This window comes from Acinonyx jubatus, chromosome B1, assembly GCF_027475565.1.
Source record: "Acinonyx jubatus isolate Ajub_Pintada_27869175 chromosome B1, VMU_Ajub_asm_v1.0, whole genome shotgun sequence".
Taxonomy (NCBI): Eukaryota; Metazoa; Chordata; class Mammalia; order Carnivora; family Felidae; genus Acinonyx; species Acinonyx jubatus.
The window spans coordinates 2,769,101-2,794,956 of NC_069382.1; the positions used below are offsets into that span (position 1 = coordinate 2,769,101).

Consider the following 25,856-nt stretch of genomic DNA (forward strand, 5'->3'; position numbering starts at 1 on the left):
ACAAGTATCATTTTGTTGTAAAGTTTACACAAACGTAAGAAAGAAAGTATTATAACCTTTGGTTTTTCTTATACGCTAATATATTGGCTTTTAAGTTACATGTAAGGTAAGTGGAGGAGAGTGCTTTTTTTCTTCTTTTTCTTTTTCACTGAAGTACAGTTGCCATACAACGTTATATTAGTTTCACGTGTACATCATAGTGATTTAACAACTCTACACATTATGCAATGCTCACTAGCACTAAGTCTAGTTACCATCTGTCACCATAGTGTTTTACAGTATTACTGACTGTATCTCCTATGTGGTACTTGTCATCCCTGTGACCTATTTATCTTATAAATGGATGTTGTGCCTTTCAATCTTCTTCACCTGTTTTACCCACTGGCAACCACCCGTTTGTTTTCTGTATTTATAAGACTATTTCGGGTTTTGTGTTTGTTGTTATTTTTTGGATTCCACATATCAGTGAAATTATGTGGTATTTGTCTTTCTCTGATTTATTTAAGTTAGCATAATACTCCCTAGATCCACCCATTCCATCCGTGTTGTTGCAAATGGCAAGATTACACTCCTTTTAATGGCTGAAGAATATTCCAGTGTGTGTGTGGCGTGTGTGTGTTACACACCACATCTTCCTTTTGGAATAATTTATCAATACCATTTGGAGGTGGAGTCAACACCCTTCTGATTTACGTTCCCCACTGCCACTCTCTAATCACCCGTTACACCCCCCGCGACCTTGAGATTCATGACATGACTCTACCTCACTGCTCACGTCTGTCATCACCTCCCTGCAACTCACTGGCTGACGGCCATCTCTACCCGTGGATGGTCAGAGTGTCCACATGGATAATTCTGGCACACAATTCGTGGTTCCTTGATCCTTTCAACCCCAGTGACGCCCCCCTCCCCCGCTCTCAGACAGTGCAACTGCCCTCATGCTTGGTACTTTGCTATACTTTGTATCATCTTAACCGCTCTCTCTGGCCACATCTACATGTGATGTGAACTGTCATGTGCTTGCGCCCCACTGAAACCCACTCTTTAAATTCCTGGGGCCTCTATCATTGACGTCATTACATTTTGCATGCTGTGGACAATGCAGCTGATACTCTGATGCAATGTCTCAGCCGTCCCTGCCAGCACTCTTGAAATTCTTACCATCTTCCATGGATCTAATAAGACCCAACAAGCCCCTCTATCTTCCTGTAAGTTGATGAAGAATTCGCTGACTCACACCAGTATGTCTGGACCTGTGATCTCCAGATTCCCACCAGCCACTCAATAAACACTCTTTCCCTGGGCCACATTCGGTGTCTTTTCCCTTCACGTGCCACTAGCTGATATCCCAAACTATCTCCACCTTTCTCAAGCTCCCTCCCAATCTATTTCCCTTTATCTCTGAAGAGAACTTTATTTGCAAATATAGGAGGAAGAACATGGAAGCAATCAGACAGGAACTACCTGCCCCTCAGAGTCTCTTAAATCCCCGCTCATAGCATCAACCACCTCGTCACGAGAAGTAGAGCATGAGAGTGCCTTCTCCCCACCACCCGTTCATCACTAAGTCCTACTAATCACACCGCGTCCTTCTCTCTGTCTCCACTTTCTCAGTTTGAGCGCTGATTTTCCCAAACCAGCATCACGGAGGCAGCCTCCTAACGGCCTCCTGGCTCTGTAGTCCTTTCCCGTCTAAGGCACTGGAATTAACTTTAAGTTGTCAAAACCTGAACTACCATGTAGAAAATGTTCACACATTGAAAAGACCTATGTTGCCAAATTTACTACATCAGAAATACTTCTGGTGAATATATTTGAATTTCTTGTACTTATGCACTGGATGTTATTTTATTTCCATCTACGTCAGTCTGTTGATTCACATGAATTTAAGTGAGCTGGTGCAGGGCTACACTTCCCACAAAGTTCATTCAATCCAAAATCAGATTAGGATTTGTACTTCTCTTTAGAATTTAAGCCTGCTACTTATTTAACTGGTTTATTTATGAAAAGGATTGTGAGATGGTAGTCACAATATTTTAAAATAATTATTTTAACATTATTTAATGCTTTTAAAAATTACTTAAAAAATCTTAAAGTACTTTGTGTTAGATTTTTAATCTTAAATTTTATTTTACAAACATTTAAAACAAAGGAAAAGAGTTTCCCTCCTGTTCTTTTGTCATGCTTCTGGAACTATTTCCATTTCCTGGCACTGAAAAATGAATTTTTAGAAACAAAAAGCAAATGTTATTGTGACCCCTGCGACTGCTTATCTGTTTAAACAGAATTTTTTCAATTATTAGTACCTGAAAAATAAAATAGATGTTAGTTTTGATAAAATACTTTAATAGCCTAACTATATCATTTTAATCACTTTTTTAAAAACAGCTTCATTTCTTCCTAAATTGACTTTATAATACACAATATTTTGGTTTAAAACTAAAGATAAAATGATTCTAATGAAATACTAAGCAATTTGACTTACTTGTTAGAAAACTACAATAAAATTTTCTTTTGAGAAAAAAGCCATTGTATTGCAGGTTCCCAGCTTCCTCTTGCTCTCTGTCTCTACAGTGGAATTTCCAACCTCCACACATATTGTGCTCCACGCAGCCATATTGACCTGTGTAACCAGTCTCCAAAAATACTGGCAGTTCTCGACCTCTAGGTGTTTGGTAACTGACATCACTACCTAGGATGCCCATTCTTCTTGCAGAGCAGCTAAGAATTCTTAAAGATTTGAGGGTTCTCACTAGGCATTTCTTAACTCCCTTAGACAATGGAAGATTTTTTTTTTCTCTGACCATTGTAGAATTCTGCATATGCCTCATTTAAGTCAAACATATCATAGGCACCTACTTCAACATCTGTTTCCTACTGAATTCTGAATTTCCCTGAGTGCAAACTTATATCTTGGTCTTTTTATCCCAGACTCTGGCATATAACATTCAAAATTTTTGGAGTAAACACATCAATAAAAAATATAAATTAACAACCATCATTAAAATTTGCTAAATATCCACATGTTTAAATTTTATAGGAATATTTCCAAATGATGAGTGAAATCTTTATTGTATCCTAGAATATCCAGGACTTGGTTTTTAGGGTTCTGTTACAGCTCTGTTATTAATTCACCCTTAATTTTCAATAATTCTTTTGCCTCTAAGCTTCCTCATCTGTGAAATAATTGCATTTAATTATATAAAAGGAGTTGTGGAAATCTAACATTCTATGAATTTCTGATAGATTTCAGAGAAGACAGAGTCAGCTTGCATGAAGCGGTTTGATATGTCTTCTGTAGTCAGTCCCCATGTTGAATGGAAATAGGCAGGAAGTTCCACTATATTAAATGATCAGGCCAGGAAGAAATAAATGACTTTGATTATATATTTGTTCCTTGGCTACAACCAGGGCACACTGAGTTGAGAAAAATCTCAACTCAAAATCTCAACTCCTTCATATGAAAGTGGGTCAAAACCATAATTGTACCCACAGGACACAGTGACTTCATGACGTTTTGACAGCTGGTAATGATACCATCTATAGGACAGCAGTCTCATTTCTGAACAGATCTCTTCTTCAGCCCTTGTGAAAAGGTTCAACAGTTCTGTCCGTACATACATGACATGTGTCTGCCAGAAAGGGTGGCTAAGCCAACCACAACAATGTCCACGCAATGTAATGCCTCCGTGATCCCCGTGTTTTTGCTTATGTCAATAGTCTGTCCCTGGTTCTACCAAGTAGAATTGCCGTGTGAATATACCACGGAGTCTTCGTCTAGTCACCCACTGAGGGCATTTACACAGTTTACAGGTCTTTGGCAATTAGGATAGTGTTCACGTACACATTTGTGTAGGGTAAGTTTTATTTCCCTTGGGTAAATACCTAGGGGTGGCATTGCTGGATCTTACCATAAATGTATACTTAAGTTCACAGGGAACTGCCTGCCTGTTTTCCAGAGGGGATGTACCATTTTACATTCCCACTTGTATTCTCAGGAATTATGTAAAGTATAACTCCATGTTTGTGATAAGACAAAACTATAGTGATGGAGGACAGATCAGCTCTCCAGGGTCCAGGGTCCAGGGACCAGGGAGGAGACTTAAAAGAAAGCAATGGGAGTTTCGGGGGTGATGGAATCACTCTGTATCCTGATTTTGGTGGTATAGATACTTGTATAGCTGTATACCAACAGCTTCGATTTTACTGTATATTAATTTAAAAAAACACAATAATTTGCTCAAACCTGGATATGAAAGAGACCCAAGAGTGAGGATGCCACAAAGCTGTGTAGTAGAAGCCCTGGAATAAGTTATACGTGCATTATTCCTGCAGGTATCTAAAAGGAAAATAGTACACTAAACCTTTAAAGTACTCATTTTAATCATAAATTGGGCTGTTGAAAACTAAATGCTCTTCCTAAGTTGCAAGCTGGCTTAGAATTCACTGATTTTGAATTTTTTATAGTGCCTTACTGTCCATAAACTTCCTAAGTTCTGCAAAAAGTGTACAAAAAGCAGTTATTTAAATTAAATGTTTTATTTGGCCATCTGTCTTAATCGGGTGGACCTAGCGAGTACTAAGGAGAAGTGTGATTAATTAATTTAGAAGAAGACAGAACATGAGATCTGTTCAGGTACCTGGACAGACCATTCCTCAGATGAGGTAGTAAGATTTAGATGCCCTGATTCAGATCCCTAGTAAAAGTGGGCAGACACAGGGGCGCCTGGGTGTCTCGGTCAGTAAAGTGTCCAGCTCTTATTTTTTTAATTTTTTATTTAAATTTTTTTAACATTTATTTATTTTTGAGACAGAGAGAGACAGAACATGAGCGGGGAAGGGGCAGAGAGAAGAGGAGACACAGAATCGGAAGCAGGCTCCAGGCTCCAAGCTGTCAGCACAGAGCCTGATGCGGGTCTTGCACTCACAAACTGCGAGATCATGACCCGAGCCAAAGTCGGACGCTCAACCGACTGAGCCACCCAGGCACCCCCCAACGTAAAGTTATTTTACAGGTTTCTGCCGTTGATGGCAGCAGACTATTTAAAGGTGTATGGACTGGCCAATCCTGACATGGGGACTCTTTTTACCATTTTTCTCCACTAGTCACAGTTCTAAACGCTGGGAATGGCAGAGGAGAAAACCAGAAGAGAACTCTGAAGGACTGGAGTAGAAGGAAAGCTGGTTTGGGACCCAGCACCAGAGAGACAGCAAAGCGCCAGCTGTCTTCCTCATGCAAACAGAAGACCAACCAGACTGGTGTTTGCCAACCCCTGACCAGACAAGAGAAGGTTCCAGATGAGCTCATCCTTCTCTGGGATATAAATGATATTCCTTTAACAACCTCAGGCAGCCAGGTAGACAGATGAAGGGACTCCCAACAGTGATACGTGTGCAGGGAAGGCCTTTACTTTCCTCATGAGCCTGGGGTTCCCTTTTCTGAGGAAAGATACCACAGAGGACAGAACCCATGAGAGACCCAGCCACACCAGTGATCCAATCAAGGCAGATCTTTGTCCCTTAGCACTGGGGGCTGAGACTCTCCTCCCCTCCCAGATCCACAGGCAGAATGAGGGGTGAGGGGTAAGATGGGGGAGGAGGTGCTAGTAGGGGGACCCCACCAACTCCTGCCCTCCCAGAAACATCGTGGCCCCACTAAGGAGGAGTACAAGAGCCAACAGAACCAGATAAACCAAGCTGACGAAGACAACATCTTCAGGTCTCTGATAACTAACCTGTCATTGGAACCCAAGCCCACAAAGCTGCCAAAGGCCCATGTGCTAAGCCTACCCGGGGTGATTGCCTGCTATAATGAGGGATCTCTAGAGTATCAACGTGTCCTAACATGGTAGACGAAACAACCAGTGTACAATTGTCCTGCTAAGAGCTAAGAAATCAAGACTTGAATGGGAAAACATAACCAGCTGACAACACCTGAAAGGAACGGGTGAGGCAACTGTCTGACAGGGGCTTTAAAACACCCATTATGTAAAAGCTTTAACAGTCTTTTACAAAGTCTCTGAAAACAGGTAGAAAAAAAAAATCTCAGGAAAGAAATGGATGTTATAAGACCAGGTGGAAATTATAGGACTAAAAAGATTCAACATATATTAAAACAAAAATTTCTAGAAAGCTCATGGTAGAGATGCGTGATGCCATCAGTGAACTTGAGAGTGCATGAATAGAACTCCCTACACTGAACAGAGAGAATACAGACTGAAAACAGAAAACAAAAAACAAAAAACAAACAAAAACAACAACAAAACGTGAACAGAGCTTCTAAAACCTGGGGGACAAAAAGGCCAAACTTGGCATCTTCAGAGTCCCAGAAGAAGAAGAGAAAGACCTTGGAGTGAAGGGTATTTGAAGAAATAACTGCTGAACACTGCCCAAATATGGTGAAATGAATAAACCTACAGTTCTAAGAAACTCAGTGACCCTCAAACCGGATAAATCCAAACAAAACCATGCAAGAACATCTAATTAAATGTTTGAAAACTAGAGACATAGAACAAAATCTGGAAAACAGCCAGAGAGAAAGGACACATTTTTTACTCATATTTGCCAATTTGAATGTCAGTAGATCTCCTGACCACTGGAGGCCACAGGAAGTGTCACAAAATTTTTCAAGTGTTTGAAGAAAAGAACTATCAAGCATAACTTCCATGTCCAGTGAATGTAATCTTTAAAAATAAGAGGAAAAATTTTTTAAATGTCAGACAAATAATTTGCCGCTAGTAGACCCAACTAGAGTGACTGGTTACGTGAATTTCTTCAAAAAGAAATGAAAGGGTAACAGGAGAAACTTGAAACATCAGGAAGAAAGGGAAGACTATATGAGAATATAAAGTATACTATTCTTTCATAATAAGTTCTAGAAACCATATTCAATGACTGAAATAAGTATTTTAACACCTCTGATACTCAATGACATTTAAAAGTTGGGAAGGTAAAGGAAGTGAGGTTACATGGAAAAGTTTTAAATGTTGACACCATTGTAATAGGCGGATGGCATGTTAATGTGCATGTCCTAATCTATGACACCTGTGCATGTTATTTTATATGGCAATAATTTCTCCAAATGTATTTAAGTTAAGCATCTCCAGGTGGGGAGATGGTAGTGGACTACGAAGGTGAGCTCTACATGCCTTCAAAGGTGTCCTCAGAAGAAGGAGGCAGAGGGAGATTTCAGATAGAAAAGAAATAAAGTGTGAACTTGGAGGCAGAGAGGTAAGTGATGGCGCCATAGGCCAAGAAACGCTAGCAGCCATCAAAAGCTGGAAGCATCTAGGAGTAGATCCTCCCTCAGAGCCTCTGGAGAGAGTGTAGTCCTGCTCACACCTTGATTTTGGCTGAATGAAACTGACTTTGGATTTCTGCCCTTCAGAATTATCAGAATATAAATTTCTGTTTTAAGTCACCAAGTTTGTCATAATTTGATACACCAATAATGGGAACTTATATACCTGTAGACTGTTATAAGTCACAAATGTATATTGTAATATGCACAGTAACCATTTTGAAAACTATGGAGTCCTTAAAAAATGTGGAAGTAACCCACAGGAAGGCTAGAAAAGAAAACCAAGAAAGAAAGTAAAAGAAATAGCAGAACCAGAGAAACAAATAGAAAACAAATAATAAAGTGGCACATACAAACTCTTTCTGTAATAACCTTCAATGTAAATTGTCTAATTCATCAAAAGACACAGTGTGGCAGAGTCAATAAATCATGACCCAAATACATGCTGTTCACAAAAAAAAAACAAAAAAAACACATTTCAAAGTCAAGGACAAAGGTGTGTTGAAAGGAGAAGGAGAAGAGTTATACCATGAAAACACTGACAATAAAGAAGCAGGAGTGGCCACATTAAATTTCAATAAAGTAGACTTGAGAACAAAAAAATATTCTAGAGACAAAGTGGGGTGTTATACAATGATAAAATGATCCACCAGGAAGACACACAAATCCTAACTGTACACAACAAACATTAGAACTTCAAAATACATAAAGCAAAACTGATAGCGCTGAGAGAAGAAACAGACAAATCCACAAGTACAGTTGAGGATTTTAACGGCCCTCATTCAGAAACTAGATAGAAAATTAGCAAGGTTACAGAAGATGTGAACAATACAATTAGCCAACAGGATCTAACTGGCATAGAGAACACTACACCCAATAGCAGCAAACACACATGCCTCATAAGCTCCTCTGAAACACTCACCTATATAGACCACATTCTGGGCCAGATAATAGACCTCAACACATTTAAAGAAACTGAAATAATACTACTGAAAGTGTTCTCTGACCACAATAGAATAAACTAGAAATTCTTAACAAAAAGGCAACAGGAAAATTTCTAGACACACGAAAACTAAACAACACACATCCATGATCAAAAGAAGTCTCAAATGAAACAAATAAAGAACAGAAGAAAAATGAGAACAAAACATATAAAAAAAAACATATCTGGGATATAGCTAAAGCAGTGCCAAGAGGACAATTTATAGTACTAAAAATAACTAGACAGGAGAAATGGAATGAAATAATTACCTAAGTTCCTACCTCCAGAAACTATAAAAAGTAAAGTAAAATAAATCCAAAGGAGAAGAGGGGTATGATAAATATCAGAAATAAATAAAATTGCAATAGAAAAAATAGAAATAAAAGAAATAAAAACTGTTACTTTAAAAAATCAACATAATTGATAAGCTTCTAAGAAGACTGGGAAAGGGAGAGGGAGAGGGAGAAGGCATGCATCACAAATAAAAGAGTAGTTATTACTACAAATTCAGCAGTCATTAACGACATTAAGCATGATAAGGAAATATTATGAACAACTTTAGACTCAGCAATTTGACAGGTTATAAAAAAATGAACCAATTCCTTGAAAACCACTAACTATCAAAATTCAACCAAGATGAAACAGACATTTGAATAGTCCTGTAACAATTATAGAAATTGATGCTGTAATCAAAAAGCTCCCCCCCAAAAAATCTGTAGAACCAGAAATTCACTGGAAAATTCTATCTATGTTTTATAGAAGAATTAACATCAATTTTCATAAACTCTTCTGGAAATAACAGAGGAAGGAATACTTCTCAAGTCATTAAATGAGACCAGTATTAATTTCATGCCAAAACTAGACATAGATAGGGGAAGGGAAGGGGAGGGGAGGGGAGGGAAGGGGAGGGGAGGGAAGGAGGAAGGAGGGAAGGAGGAAGGAGGGAAGGAAGGAGGGTGGGAGGGAGGAAGGAAGGAAGGAAGGGTGAAGGGAAGGAAGGAAGGAGAGAGGCAGGGAAGGGAGGATGAAAGGAAGGAGGGAGAGAAGGAAGGGGAAGGGAAGAGGGAGAGAAGGAAGGGTGGGTGGAGGAAGGAAGGAAGGAAGGAAGGAAGGAAGGAAGGAAGGAAGGAAGGAAGGAAGGAGGAAAGAAGGAAGGAAGGAAGGAAGGAAAGGGAGGAAGGGAGAAGGAAGGAAGAAGGGAGAGAGGGAGGGAGGGAGGTGGGAAGGAAGGAGGGAGAGAAGGAAGGGATGGAGGAAACGAGGGAAGGGAAGGGAAGGGAAGGGAAGTATGAAAGAAAGAAGGAAGTTAGAAACTACAGACCTGTATGTCTCATGAACTTAGACAAACATATCCTCAGTTAAATACTATAGAACTTAGTCCACTGTGTAACAAGAATTGTTCTCTTCCTCAAAGTGGAATTAATTCCAGGCATGTAAGGCTGGTTCAACATTCAAAAGTCAACTAATGTAATTCACAATGTGAACTAGCTAAAAGAGGACAAATATATCCTCATATCAGTTAACACAGACACACAAAATTTGATAAATGGCAGGAAATATTATATTTGTGAACTGGAAGACTCAATTCTCTGCCAACTGTTCAACAATGCCATGCAATTCCTGTCACAATCCCATCAAGCACTTTTCAGACATATGCAAGCTTATTCTACAGTTGCTACAGGATGGTTCAGACCTGAAAATAGCCAACAGGACTAAATACTCAAGAAAATCGGAGTCCTTCAAATTGACACCTAAAAGCAGAAGTTATGATTAGGAAAGTTTATACAGTAGACCTAAGCAAAATTAAAAATTCTGCTGTGACGACATATATAAATAAGATAAGAAAAAGTAATAAACTGAGGGAAAATATTTGCAAAGCACACAGTGTGTAAAGAACTATTAACTACAGGCACCTGGGCGACTCGGTTGGTTAAGCATCCAACTTTGGCTCGGGTTATGATCTTACGGTTTGTGGGTTCAAGCCCCATGTCGGGCTTTGTGCTGACAGCTCAGAGTCCACAGCCTGCCTCAGATTCTGTGTCTCCCTCTCTTTCTGCCCCCTCTCTCTCTGTATCTCAAAAAAATAAACAAAATGTTAAAAAAAATTTAAAATAGAACTAGTATCTAGAATATACAAAAAGCTCTTAAAAATAATGTTTAATAATCCAATGAGAAAATAGGGGAAAAACACCTGGACAGTTTACCAAAAACGATGTCTCGATGACAAAAAAGCAAGAAGAGGTGTTCAGCGTCATCTGACAGTTTCTTATAAAACAAAACATTCAACTAACATACAACCCAGCAACAGCAGTGCTGAGTTCTATCCAAGACACATGAAAACTCACGGTCACGCTAAAACCTGTACAGAAATGATAGGCAATTTGGTAGATGTTAAACACACAGTGGCATATCCATATCACGGAGTACATCAGTCATGGAAAGGCAGAACTATTCTTCAATAGTTCCTCAATATCCAGGCAATCTTGCTGAGTATAAAACGGCAAGCACAGAAGGTTAGGCACTGTGATTCCCTGTATGTAACACTCTCACAAATGACACACCTGTACGGATGGAATTCAGAGTGGCTCTCAGCGTCAGGGAGGAGTGACGGAGAGGGACACAGATATGATGAGCAAAAGCAACATGAGTTAGCTTTGTATGTGTCTTGACCTGAGGTGGGTACATGAATTGAAACAGGTGCTAAAATGGTATAGAATTGAACACACACACACACACACACACACACACACACACACACACACACAGAAATAAAACCAGGAAAGTCTAAGATTAGTAAATTGTATCAATCAATGTCAATATCCTCGTTGTGATGTTTTGTTACAGATTCAAAAGTGAACAGGAATCGTTTTGAGTTCAAATACCCGTTGAGCAGTGTGCTGTCTACATGACCATGAATTAGAGCTCTGCTTGTTTTCGTGGAAACAATACCTTTGTCACAAGACTGCCATGAGACAACGCAGGTGCAGACAAGAGTCAGTAAATGACAGTTCCATCTCTCCCTGGCCTCCTCCTTTCTAGTACCTCCCATGTCCAAAGATGACTCAGAATACTGCTGAACCCCGCATGATTTGTGGTATTAAAGCAGATGTAATACCTAGTAGTGTAGTATTTCCTTGTGGCACTGTACTTCTAATGTTTCTAAACCCATTTTTTATTAACCATTCCATTTTACACTTACACAATCCTGTGAGGTTGAAAGGCACGAGACAGGGATCCAGGCTTGTGGAAGTGGATGTCCCTTCTCGTTTTAAATGTCCTTATCTCCTCCACAAAGAGAATAACTTTGCCTTTGAGTTAACTTCATGTCAAAAACACGCCACACAAATTTGAAATGCTTTGGGCTGATGAGTCATGGAAAAGAGCTCCCTAGCTCTTCACGTTAACAGTGTGAGAAGAAAGACATGTGTTTCCCGGCTTCTTAGAGAAAGCAGTCACCGTCAGTCAATATTGGTGGCATACTCAGCAGAACATCTGGAAAATGACTCAGGTTGGCGGGGCCCCAGGTTGGCTGGAGCCCTCCCCACTCCATCTCCAGCAGGCACTACAGGTGAGCTACCCATCCCTTGGGACCTACGGCTTCTCCTCCGTAGGCAAGGAGCCTCCAAATACAACTTCCCATGGGCCCCCAAGGTCCTGGGTCAGCCTGCCTCCCCAGCCACCTCAGAAACAGCTAGCCTCCCAAACCTAGAATGCTGGTGTTCAGCAGTCAGTTATTTCCCCACTGGAAGGGTAGCTGGAACAGAGAATCTAGACTCTGTAGCCCATCCAGAGAGGGTCCTGCTCTGCGACCCCTCTCCAGGGTCCTAACGAAGGCTGGCAGTCTCTGACTTCTCTGTTGCTCACCATCCCCTCGAAGCCTGCCCTGAATCCTACCACAATGTCTGAGTTGTGATAAATAGTTTTGCAAAGAAGCTGGTAAGAAAGCTCCCGGAGAAAGAGGCAGCAGTGGGAAAGCTAACATAGATAAAGTCTGATGTGTGCTATCAGCTGCACCCCCGCGCACAGGCAAGCCCATTAGAAGGGTGAGAATATGAAGAGAAATGTTTGTGATCATGTGATTCCAGTCTTCCAAGAACCGAAGGAGTATACTTGATTTCTGATCACGGAAACACAGGTTTTTATCTAGAATGCCTTCAAGGAGCTGTCTTCATGTACTTATTCCTAACATAAACTACTCAAGCTTTTCTCCAAAGCACTGAGATGCACACTGATTGAGTCCTCTGATGATATCAAAGATACATGAACATGGAATCATCAGTTTTTAGTGTTTGCTTTCTTAGAGCTGTTCCACAGCATTTTAATAAAAAGAGAATGATGCCCTTCGGCTCAGGACCTGCCGACAACAGCAAGGGGACATGGCCATGGTCACGCCAGGGGCTCAGGGAGCTTCTAGAAACGAGTAGCGGCTTCAGCAATAACAGGTCAACCAGCCGTAAGAAACAACTGGTACCCTTAGCAGTTAACCCACGCATCTCATTGGATGCAGGCAATGCTACTTGCCTGCAGACTTCCCTGAGGTTGGTTCTTGATCCCCTAAGAGGCACATTTAAAACCTATAACCCAAAATTAAAGCAACTGCCCGGCCACCCATTGCTAATAACTGAAAAGGCCAGAGGAAACTCCAGATGCAATTCTTCTGCAAATTAAATTCCAGACCGTTAACAATATATATTCTTGGATAGATCTCAACAGAGATTTGCCAAATAAATTATTTAATTTTAAGTTTGTCCCTCTGTAAAAATAACCAGAATAATCTGTTTGTCTGTTGGGAAGATTGGATCATTAAAAGGGTCTCTCCTAAATTCAGTTGTCCTCTTGTTGTGCCAAGAATGTTAACAAACTAAAAAGCCATTGACAGAAATTGGACATTTTACAACCATATCTAGGATGAACCAATTAGGCTATCTCACTCTCCAAATTCTTCCTGAATATCCAAGACTAGAATTCCACCCCTGCCCCCACCCCCACCCCCCCACACAGAGGGGAAACCTATAACATATTGAACCTGAGGTAGTGAATACCAATCTTCCAAAAAGAAGTTTCTTAACTCATATTTTATTTGAAATCTGCATCATGAGATCCAACAACTTCATCCCTGGTCTGGTACATACCTGCCCCCATATCTGCCTCTCTCCAGTGAGATTTCAGCTCCGCACTAAGAATGAAGTCTAGCCTTTAAGCACTCAAAAATATTTGTCAATGTATTCCCTAAAAGTACGTGTTTATTTGAAGACACAGCTGTGGTTCTCTCCTTGTTTTCTTTCTTTTTCTGTGATTTTGTCTACTGAGGAAATCTATCAGTGGCTTCCTTTCTCTCCACTGCCGCTGATTAAATGCCCAAGTGATCTTTGCTACGTTATGTTTCCCAAAGGGCATCTCAGTTTGATTCAGTTGGCTATTTAGTGTTTCACTTATAGATGTGAGCTATCGAGAGGAAGTTCTAATAACACTTATGTCAATGTAATACATAGTTTGCTGTTGCTCTCTTAACAACAAACAGCATTAGAAAAAATAGGTGTATGACTTTAGATCTTTAACAGTGACCTAAGGGATTTTATAGGGCATTGCTTTGCTTTGTTTATATTTCATATTTTGCATTTATTTAGAATTTTCTTTCATTTGCTTTAGTGACACCCTTCCGTAAATTAGCTGTTGTGGTAATAATAAAGTTACTTCACTTGTGGGTTACATTTCTTAGCTCTGCAGCACTTTCACACGCATTATTTCATTCTGCTCCTTGCCACAGGCAGGGGGACTTTATTATACACACTTTACACGCATGAAGACAGAGGTGCAGAGAGGTAAAGTGACTTCCCTCAGGGTCACAGAGATAGTTAATAGCAAAGCCAGAGCCAGAAACTCCGTCGCTGGCTCTGTGGCCCCCTTCCCATCTATGCCGTGGGCGCTTGCAACCCCCTGCAGGCCAATGCCAGGCTGGGCGATCGGTGTGGGGGCCTGAAAACCATAGTGTCGTCTGTCTGGGCCACACCCTGCAGGAGTCTGGACTCTAATAAATAAATGCATTTTTGTCGAGTAATTTGGCAAAAAAGAATATTTGGTGAGGGTGGGGGAAGAGGGGCATGCATATACTGTGGTGGGAGACTAGACTGAGAGAAACTTTTAGGGGGGCTGTTGGAAAAGATGACATCGTAAACGAAGTTACCCATTCCCCCTGCAATTCACCTCCTGCAGCTTTTCCTGAAGGTGCACAAAGCAAGTGGACTCGTTTACTGCACCCCTGCTCGTAAATGCCAAGGGTGAGGCGGCAGGGAAAGCAAAAGGCGATCCATGAGGATGCCTCAGGAAGCGAGCCACGTCCATGCGTAGGAAGCAGCAGACGCTGGGGAAGGATAACTGGTTTAAACACCCACATATATGCAGCATATACTCGTGGATGCATATCCAATGCAGTATATGCATACCAGGCTTGTGAGTTGGGGTAAACCCTCTAATCTTGTGGTAGAGTCCCCTCCCTGAGAAGGTGGTGAGAAAAGACCTCAAGATAAGGGAAGGCAACCTGGTTCGTGACACGCCTCACGGCCCTGTAACATGAGAGCACCCAGTCAGACCGTATGTCTGTACATTACACATATATGGGAGACAAAGAAGTCAAGAATGTGTAAAAGACGACGCCATGTGGCGTTTACCCAACTGAGCCAATGCCGGCACAAATAAAGCTGCTTCCTGGAAAGAAACGCCTCCAAACGGTGTCATGACTCTGTGAGCGAATCCCGCTACAATCTACCTAAGCCTAAGTCTTATCATTTATCACACGAGGAGACTATTAACCCCTAACTTGCGGGGTAAAGGTAAGGACCAAATAAGATAATATGTATTAGGTGTTTAGTACGGTACATGATACGTGAGATAGTTAATAATTATTAGCTATGATACTACTAATGCTATTATTATAATTACCATCATAAATCATGGGCCCGTAACATGATTTTAATTATTAGCAGTGGTAGGAATTGACCCCTAAGAAGATGAGGTAGTGACATGTGCTCGCAGGGAAAGATGCCCAAAATACAATAAATGACAAAAGCATGTTCCCAATGTAGTCAGAATATGGCCCTTTTGTTTTTCTTTTCCTTTTCTTTTATTTATTCATTTTTTTAAGTTTATTTATTTTGGGAGACAGAGAGAGAGAGAGAGAGAGAGAGAGAGAGAGAGGGAATATAAGCAGGGGAGGGGCAGAGGGAGAGCAAGCAAATCCCGAGCAGGCTCCATGCTCAATGCAAAGCCCAGACCAGGGCTCAGTCTCGCCAACCATGAGATCATGACCCGTGCAGAAATCAAGAGTTGGAGGCTTAACGGACTGGGCACCCAGGCGCCCCAAGGGCCCATCCATTTGTTAACACATGGACAGCAGGTTCACCTACAGCACTTTTTTTAACAAAGTGAATCACCTCATAAGCAACTGCTAAATATTAGAGTGAGGGAGTGTAATGGCCAGGGAAGTTTTGTTGTTTGTTTGTTTGTTTGTTTTGTTTTGCTGTGCTTTTTTCCGGCAGAATAACAAGCTGAAGGGGTCGGGGGCAAGCTTCCCCACAAATAAAAAGCAAACCTGAGCGATGCACAAGTAAGCTGAGAAAAGGAAAAGGTGAGACTCTGCAGAATGGCCTCCATAAGGGAGGAAGGTTTGGCTCGGGAGCGGGAGTCACTACATGAAGCCATCCGTGCAAGGTGCTTCCCTCTGTGCTGAAAGCCCTGATGACCAGAGATTCTCCCAGATCGTGTTTTCAGTCTGGAGAGCAGAGGTCCCACAGGAGTGACAAAACCGTCCTCAAGGCCAAACTCGGCAGGTGGGGGAGGCATCCAGGGAACACTCTGCAGGGCCCACTACGCCTCCCCTGGCAAGCGGCAGAGCAGCGATCCACGCGCTGGTCCTGTCAGCAGGGCTGTGGCCGTACCCCCCTCGGGACCCTGGATGCACAGAGGCACAGCCTGCTACCCCAGGGCCACTCCCCGACAACCTCTCTGCTTTTAGCACGTGGTCTTACAGGCTGTGAGGGTTCTGTAAGACCTATGGCACGGTGCTAGGAAATACCTGTACTTCCGAAAACACTGATAAAGAACAAGCAAACATGGAAACAGAGGAAACACACTCCTGAGTCAGTCCTCATGTGAAATCAGACTTGGACACCCGAGCTCAGCAAGCTCCACCCACGAGGGCACAGACGGCCGCGTGCGCTAGAGGAGAGGAGACCCCACGTCCCGTACTTACACGTATAAGACGGTCCTGGTGTCGCCCACTTTGCCAGCATCGCCCACGGTGAGGGTGTCATAGCCTCGCTCCAGTTCAAACTCCTCAAACGCGAGCTTGATGACCTAAATAAAGCAAAGGCAAAGACCATCATTTGGTATCACAGACATTTTCCATGACTTTCCATGCTGCAAATATTCAGCTGTAGTACACATTTTTGTTCCTTAATTCCACTGTATTTCAAACAAATTCAGGTGTCTTAAAAAGTAGTTCTATGGATAACTGTATACGTTTGAGAACTCTCAGGTACAGAATTTTATAGAATTCAAAACTGCTATCCCTTCAGAGACACTGATTACCAGTTCTAAAAGTGAAAATAACCCATATTGTGTTTTAAGTTAAATAAACGTCTATCAAATATTTAACATTTATAGTGCTTAGAAGGACCAAAAGATAACTCCATATAAGCAAAAGAATTGTTCATTAATTCTTTTAATATATCTCATATATGAATTCTTTTCATATCTTTTAATATATTTTGAGGACACCCAAAACACTCTGAAATAAATATTTTTAGAGTAATGTATGCAGATTTTATGTAATTGTCCATATTAACATATGGAAAAGATCTGAGGCTAGAAAGTTTTCTCCTACATTTAATTCTGCAAAGCCTCAAAGCTTTATTGTCATAAAGAACACTGTCATGGTGACTGACCCCATGCCAACTAGACAAGACCAATTTGTGTCAGATACACCCATATATTAGGATTCTATGCACTTCTTTTTAATACAGCACAGGGTCCTTTCCTCCAGAACGAAGAAATGCTTTCTTTGGTGACCAATAACGTGATCGAGGACAAAGAGAGTCAGAGATGTCATGAAATTAGGCTAGAATCCTGAGTGACAAAGAGAATAAGGAACGGGGAGTTAGGTGGATGGTAGATACTGATAGATGGAGAGAGAGACAGACAGACAGACAGACAGATAAGAGAGACAGATACAGACAATGGATTGGTAAAAGATACAAAGATCAACCAGTAGAGAGATGAACGAGAGAGATGGCAGATGATGGAGAGGATAGAAAAAAGTAAATAGATAAGTATAAATTATAGGTAGAGAAATCAATGATAGACAAATAGAGGAGACAGATGCATCCAGAGAGGCAGGAATCAAGGGAGGAAGACAGGACAGAGAGAACAGGAACCATAATACCAGAAAGACATTTTAATGAGATCTATTTCGGAGTAGAGATAAAACTCTGGAATCTTGTAAAAAAGTACCAAATGGCTATTTCTTAGACCCAAAAGGAGGGAACGTGGTGCCAGGAAGAAGGCCGACTTCCGACTAACATCCAATTTAACGTGCGCGGCCCTGAGCGGGCTGTACACGGGTGTGCTTCCAAGCAATGCTGAGATGGAAGGCATTAACTTGGCTATTCAAAATTCCTACTAAAATTAGTGACACAGTCATTACAACTTATTAAAAGTCTACCCTTTCAAATTGCAGTGTTTGTCTGAATACACTATTTTGGCAATCTGCTGTGCAACAGGTGTCGAGACGGACAGCTCTTGCAAACCAGTGTTAACACTGCATGTGACGTTGAGGGCCTGAGGTGGGTTTTGTATCATTTTTTCTTTCTTATGTGTCTGTCTGTAAGTGACGAAGGTCCAACAAGAAGAGAATAAAGAAGCTGAAGAGTCATCATCGAGGCCAGCGGTTTCTTCCCAGCACCTTCCTGACACATTTACTCAGACCTGCCTCCTGTAACACCCTGCAGAGAAGCAGTGATAATCCATTACGGCCTGAGGGTCATGGTTGGACGATTCGTAATGAGCCACAGACAGGGGGTCTCACTACGTAACTGTTTTCATTAGGGGTGTAAAAATGGCCGCTTCGGGATTCTTCCAAGGCAAGGCAAAGGCCATCAACAAGCAGCCAGAGCCTGCTGTCAAAGTGTAACCTTTACTCCACGCGATTAATGCTCCATAGAAAGAGAAGACGCAGACCCGATTTTGGGCAAAGAACCTATCGTGTGTCAGACAATATGATATTCTATAAACAGTCTACCTGGTAGTAACACGGAAATACACACTTGTAACGAAACTTGCCATCATTTCCAATCAAGGATGGGCAGAGATGCAAATAAAAAGTAACACTGTGGGAACACACACATTTTTGGTAAAATCATAAGTATGTAAGGTGCACAACACGACAGTTTACATACGTATACACTGTGAAATGATTACCACGGTCACGCTAATGCACACATCTCTTCATACAGTTACCACTTTTTGCGTGTAGTGATAACACGGGGAACGTATACTTTTATAAACTTCCGGTATGCCGTGCAACGTAATTAACTAGAACCACCATACTGTGGATCTCTCCACGTACTCACCAGACATAACTACAACTCTGACCAGTATCCCTCCATGGCCGTCACTTCCTGGCCCCTGCTCATCGCTTTCCATTCGCTGCTACTATGGATTGGCCTTTTTTAGATTCCGCAGATAGTGAGACATGGATTTTTTTTGTCTTTATGTATTTGTCTTATTTCACTCAGCAGTATGCCTTCCAGGTTCATCGATACTGTTACAAACAGAAGTACCTCGTTTTTCTAAGGCTAAATAATATTCCTGTGTATGTGAACACACACTTCCTTTATCCACTCACGCTTAGATGGACACTTTGGCTGCTTTCCTATCCAGGCTACTGTGCATACGAACGATGCTGACTGAGACGTGGTGTTCGGGACTGTGAATGACCCAGTGACATTTAGCCAAAGTGGTTTCCTTAGTTCTTTAGACGCATGCTTCCAAGTCCTTGCACAGTGGCTGCTTCTTGGAGGCACCTCCCCTGCTCGCTCTGTCCAACAAAGTCCATCACTTTGTCAACATTGTTTTTTCCCTTCACAACGTTTCACCCTTTGGAATCCTCGTGGTGTTGCTCTTACTGCCTGCCTCACACCCCCCAGGGTCAATGCCATGAGGCCCCACACCCCCCACGGTCAAAGCCATGAGGGTGGCCACTACACTTCCTCCACCTGCTGAGGCCAACAAGTGACTCAGACTTCTGGGATTTAGTGAATGTGTACTGTGCCCAGGCCACAGTGCTCGGGATGAAAGCAAAGAGAAAATGGACGAGGTTCTAGCCTTCAAAGAAACCTGAAAAGTCTGCTAGGGAGTATTTTGATAAACACAAAGTCATTACCAAACTTTTACCTGTTACAGATAAAACTCCCTAATAGATAAAATAGGAAGGAATAAGAAAACATAAATAAAAAAAGAAAGACAAGGTTCTAGACTTCAAAAAATTTAAAATCCGCAGAGGATATTTTGATAAATACAGAATAATTATAGAAGTTAACATTTACAAGTAAAGATTTCTTAATGAAAATAGATGAAATCATTTACTTGTCAATTCTCCAAAGAGAATCTTAGGTTTGTGAGAAGGAGATGCTGTTCAGTCAGGACTTTGGTATCATCTTTAAAATACATTCTTGGCGTTTTGTAACATTATGTATTTTTTTTTTTGACAAATTCTCAGGATCTCGTTGTTGTAACAGTTGGTCTGTGTAACAACTCCTTATGAGTTTTTCTCTGCGTTATCAAGTACATCAACACCCTATAGGCTCTATGAGAATAACACACTACCCTCTGTTTAAACATTTTTAAATCAGGTGCTTCTAAAAATATATAGAAGACTTGTTTCTTAAACTTTGCAAAAGAAACATAAATCAGTATCTACAAAATATAACCTGGAGTGACCTTAAACATAAGTAACCTTATGTTTATCTTCTGGGAACAATTACAAACATATTTAAGTATTATTACTTACATGATGTTTCCCTCTCTCTCCTCCTCTGTGCTCCCATTTGCTCATTTATTCCGCATTTATTCACATATTCAAGGCAAATTAATGTCCCGGCCCTCTCTCAGGAACAGGGCTTTGTGCAAATCTTTTCCTTTGTATGAGTACATTTTAAACACACTGGTACCACTGCTCGGGTTAGCGATGTGCTTATCAACAAAGGGGCTTCTTAAAAGAGCAAGATACTAAATCAATTGTCCCTAATGCTAAGTTTTACCAGTAGGAAACCACATTTCCAGAGGAAGTAGAACCATTTAAATTGGGCATCAGGTGCTGTTGTGATTTAAATTAGCATTAGAAATGGTGGGGAGAGGGAGGGCTGGGGAGACACCCCATTTCCCTTTCCTGACTCAGTGCTCCTCTCCCGAGCCTAAGCCACACGTACAGGCAGTGCCTCACGGAAGGGTGTGATCCCACTTACCACTGAGCAATGCTTCCTACACGCAAGTCCGTGCAGGGGAACACGGCTGTGCCACCATTCATGCCTATGTCTATGGACTTACAGTTTCCCTGGGTTGTGGAAATAAATTATGTGCTCTCAAGTGAAGGGGTGTTGATTAAATTAAAGCAGAAACAGTGATTTATGGTGAATTTTAAGTAAATCTGCATTATCTCCGTTTTCCTTTACTTTGCTATTAAGAGTTGAAAGGGAAAATTTGCCAAATTGATACAAACCGAGCATATGGGACTGTGTGTTGTTTTATATAAAATATGACAAATTGGGAGCTGTGAATAAACACACATCTTTAGATGGAGCACGGAGGATTTTTAGAACACTGAACATACTCTGTACGAGACTCTAATGGTGGGACACGTTCATTTCTCCAAACTCATGGAATGCCCACCACCAGGAGCCACCCTAACGCAGACGACCGACTCTGGGCAGTGATGACACAGCCACATGGCTTCATCAGTCGTAGCTAACACAGCGCCTGGCGGGGGTGCTGGTCATGAGAGGGCTGTGCACATGCGGGCTAGGGGGTGTGTGAGAAACCGGTACCTTCCTCTTAATTTTGCTGTGAACCTAAAACTGCTCTACGAAGCCTTCACACATACACACAAATTTGTTTGCTCTTAAAGAATGAATAGAATACTTGTTTCTTGTAAAAAGTAACTTACATATTTTATTTAATGAGGATGTTATTTTGTTATCAGGGCCTGGATAATTCGTTCTATGTCACTGACTCATAATTAATGCTACTTAAAAAAGAAAAATCTCCGGGGCGCCTGGGTGGCTCAGTCGGTTAAGCGTCCGACTTCGGCTCACGTCACGATCTCGCGGTCCGTGAGTTCGAGCCCCGCGTCGGGCTCTGTGCTGACTGCTCAGAGCCTGGAGCCTGTTTCAGATTCTGTGTCTCCCTCTCTCTCTGACCCTCCCCCGTTCATGCTCTGTCTCTGTCTCAAAAATAAATAAATGTTTTAAAAAAATTAAAAAAAAAAAAAGAAAAGAAAAATCTCCAAACTCATAGAACCTAGATGTCATTTCCCCATACATGCCACTTGCCTCAATACTGCTGGGAGGCTTCACGCACTGTTCCTCTAACTAACTCGTCTTCAGCTTTCTTATCAAAGAGGCACAGAGGGACTTAAATTACAAACAAAACAAAACAAAACAAAACAAAACAAAACAAAACGACTAACAGGGGCGCCTGGGGGGCTCAGTCGGTCGAGCGTCCGACTTCGGCTCAGGTCACGATCTCACGGTTCGTGAGTTCGAGCCCCACGTCGGGCTCTGTGCTGACAGCTCGGAGCCTGGAGCCTGCTAAGGATTCTGTCCCTCTGGGCCCCCTGCCCCCGCTTGTGCTCTCTCAAAAATTAAAATTAAAAATTGAAAAAAAAAATAAGCAAACCGAAAGAATGGAACTTTTTCCTTCTTCTGTCAGTAGCACGACCTATGACCAACACTACGATGCTCTGAGCAGCATCTCTGACCGTGGGACAGCTCATTATCCGTAAACAGGCCGCACCAAACTCCAACCCTCAGATGACCGTAAGTAAGCGGTGCACTCGTTTCAAGTAGATTCCCGACTGGTTCACGTCCCTGCAGCAGGGCGCTGCAGCCAGATCAGTGGGCACTCGCTGGGCAGTCCAAACGAGCAGCAAGAGCACACAACGGCGGCGGCAGGGATCCGAGCCAAGACGTCCCGCCGTGCTCCGACACACTGCACGCCCCCCGACGTGTCAGCTACGCGTGCCACGCTCCGTGGCGCTCGCAGCCTTTTCCCAAGCTTGGCTCCTTCAAGAGCCACAGTGACATTGCCAGCGGGTGAAAGCGGACCTGCTCCTGGAGGCAGGAGCCGAGGGCGACGCGTCCCTCGGGACGGAGGGGCGCGTTGGGGGCTTCCGTCTAACAGGCTGCAGCCGCTCGGGCAGAGGAAAGAAGGGCAACCGGTTACCCCACGGCAGGCCTTCCCCTGCCCTCCCTGCAAGTCCAGGTCCCCTGCCTGCAGCGACGCCTCCTGCTCCACATCCTGTCTGCCCAAAGACCTCCCGTACAGAAATCCTTAGGCCGGAGGGCCACCAGGAAGAACCACCCACGCCAGCTTCTGTCACACAGCTGCCTTTTCATGTAGTTAGTGGTCTGACTGGGGCCTCAGGGGCCCTCCGCAAGTCAGCGTCTGCAAAGCATCTTCACAGGTTCACACAGACAGGTCCAAACGTATGACAAATGCACGTGTACGACGAGTTCCAAGGTAAATGTAGCCAAAGGAACTGCGGCACTGATCAACTGATATTCGACCCCAAGCATATAATAATCTTTTTTATTGCATGAAAAGTTTTTCTATCTTTACTTATTTTTGAGGGAGAGAGAGCGCCAGCTGGGGAGGGGCACGGAGAGAGGGAGACACAGAATGCGAAGCAGGCTCCAGGCTCCGAGCTGTCAGCACAGAGCCCGACGTGGGGCTGGAACTCAGGAACCGCGAGATCATGACCTGAGCTGAAGTCGGTCACTTAACCGACTGAGCCACCCAGCCATCCCGATACTTAATTTATGATGAATTGAGAGATCATCATGTTCTTATAAACCTATTATTACATTTTATGTTCTTTCAAATTTTAATAACAAAATTTTAATAAATTACATCTACTAGTAATATCATGGGAATATACATATTGTCTGCTAAGTGAGTAGACCTTTAACACATATATTTAGGTTAAAAATATGCCTATATCCATAAATAATGGATATCGAAAGTCGGTATGCAATAATGCAGAAGCAAATTCGCACAAGATGTACAAACATGCAATAAACACCTGTAGCTTTCAGCACTAAACTGTATACACCCTCCTTCCTTCGGTTGTGTTTTCCACTGGTAACTAGGAGCCCCATGAAATGCTGCATCAAATATGCTGCAAACTGTTACCAACTTCCTTTTGGTAATCCAGTAGTAAATCCAGCCAGTGGCACTGACAGCCTCCAGAAATGGATGACGGATGTTCAGATATGTGACATGGTATCATACGAAGAGTTCATTAGCAAAAGCTTTATAATTATTAGAAATGGGGAAAGTAGCTGATTTGAATTCCCAATATTCCTTGAAATGTTAATGGGAGAAAGTCTCAAGAACATGCTTTGGACAAACAGAACATGGTGTGTTTCCTAAAAACATATCTGTGTTCCCTATATCCCAGTCACCAGTCAGACATCAGATGTTGTCATACATGTCCTATTTGAGTATTTTAGCAATAACGTGGAAGTCAGAGATTATAAACCAGATTATTAACATTCTACTTTTACAGCGCCTAGCCCACAGAAAAAGGCTTTAAAATACAGTGACTTATTCAGCAAACTAATTAAAATCTCACAAGGGACTTGGGTGGCTCAGTTGGTTAAGTGTCAGACTTCAGCTCAGGTCATGGTCTCCCAGTCCCTGCGTTCGAGCCCCACAAAGGTCTCTCTGCTGTCAGTGCAGAACCTGATTTGGATCCTCTGTCCCCACCCCGCCCCCCGCCTCTGCCCCTTCCTGCTTGCATTTTCTCTCTCTCTCTCAAAATAAATACACATTTAAAAAATAAAATCTCACAAAATATTTAAAATATGTAAGTCCAAATTACATACCTACCATTTTTTCCATCAAAGTTCCAGGATAAGAAATGTACATGAAATAGCTATTTTCACTGTCCTTAGCCTGCTGACATTACTAATGTGGAAAGACAAATTATTATCAGAAATATGTGAGGGCATTACATATAATAAATCAAGCTTTTCTTAGTTTTTCAAAAATTCCTTGATTTCATTCATTGAACACACCAAATTAAGGGGTTCTGCAGGTTGAGTTCAGCCATGGTTAAATGGTCTTGATTAGGAACAACGCTGCCTGGGGCTGAGAGGTGCTGGGGACACGGTGGGGACACGGTGGGAGGGGCAAAGATGAGCATGTCTTTGACGTTGATGAGATACAAATTAATCCCTAAATGCAAAGGAACACCGCATGCAGAGTATGAATGCAGCCTGGGTGATCTGGTGGCAGGAACATGATGGAGTCCAATGACATCCGCTCATATGTTTTCAACAGACACGTTAGGGTCTGTTAGGTTAGGTTAGGGTGAGGTCAGCAGTAGAATATAAGCAAACGTTGAATGTAAAATCTAAGGAGGCTTAAAATATCAATATTCTGCAAAACCGTTTTCAGAAGTGGAAAATGAAAGCAAGGGAAGACAAAGGACTTATTTTGCAATTATTAGGGAAAGATTTAGAACTCCAACTGGGAACTCCTGAGTCTTAAATTGGTGATTTTTAGATTTTATTTCCACATTCATATACAAATAGAGGAAGATAAGAGTAGAGGCCACAAAATACAACTCCATTTTCAGAAGTAGCTTTTAACCTTCCTTACAAAATACTCATTTTTAAAGTATTTCTTTGAAATTTTTGGCCAACTGTCATTCTGTTTTGTTTTGTTTTGTTTTCCAATCCCGATCTGAAATGATTTAATACACTACAGATGTAGCAATTATTTCCTATATGACCAGTTCAAGTCTCTGGTAATTACACATTGCCCCAAACTCAACACCAAAAAACACAAATAATCTAATTAAAAATGGGCAGAGGCCCTGAACAGACATTTTTCCAAAGAAGACATCCAGAGGGGCCAAAAGACACATGAAAAGATGCTCAACATTACTAATCAGAAGGGAAATGCAAATCAAAGCCACAATAAGATATCACCTCACACCTCCCAGAATGGATAGAATCGAAAGACAAGAAATGACAAGTGTTGGGAAAGATGTAGAGAAAAAGGAACCTTCGTCCACTGTTGGTGTAAATGAAAATTGGTGCAGCCACTGTGGAAAACTGTACGGAGGTTCAGTGAAAAACTAAAAGCAGAACTACCATATGATTCAGTAGTTCCACTAGTGGGTATTTAACCCTCAAAAACCCCACTAATTTGAAAAGATTTAACGCACCTCTATGTTTACGGCAGCTTTGTTTACAACAGGCAAACTAACAGAAGCAACCCAAGTGTCCACTGAGA

At 41.9% G+C, this 25,856-nt stretch overlaps 1 protein-coding gene across 3 annotated transcripts in view; it reads right to left on the reverse strand.

The window, feature by feature from the left end:
* The window catches only part of CSMD1 (CUB and Sushi multiple domains 1), a 1,996,605-nt gene that overhangs the window by 459,785 nt on the left and 1,510,964 nt on the right, over nt 1-25,856 (reverse strand). For all 3 annotated transcript variants that reach the window (XM_027049973.2, XM_027049974.2, XM_053217751.1), the window contains one exon: nt 16,531-16,634. In XM_027049973.2, the coding sequence (XP_026905774.1) occupies nt 16,531-16,634 (104 nt within the window). The remainder of the gene's footprint in view (nt 1-16,530; nt 16,635-25,856) is intronic.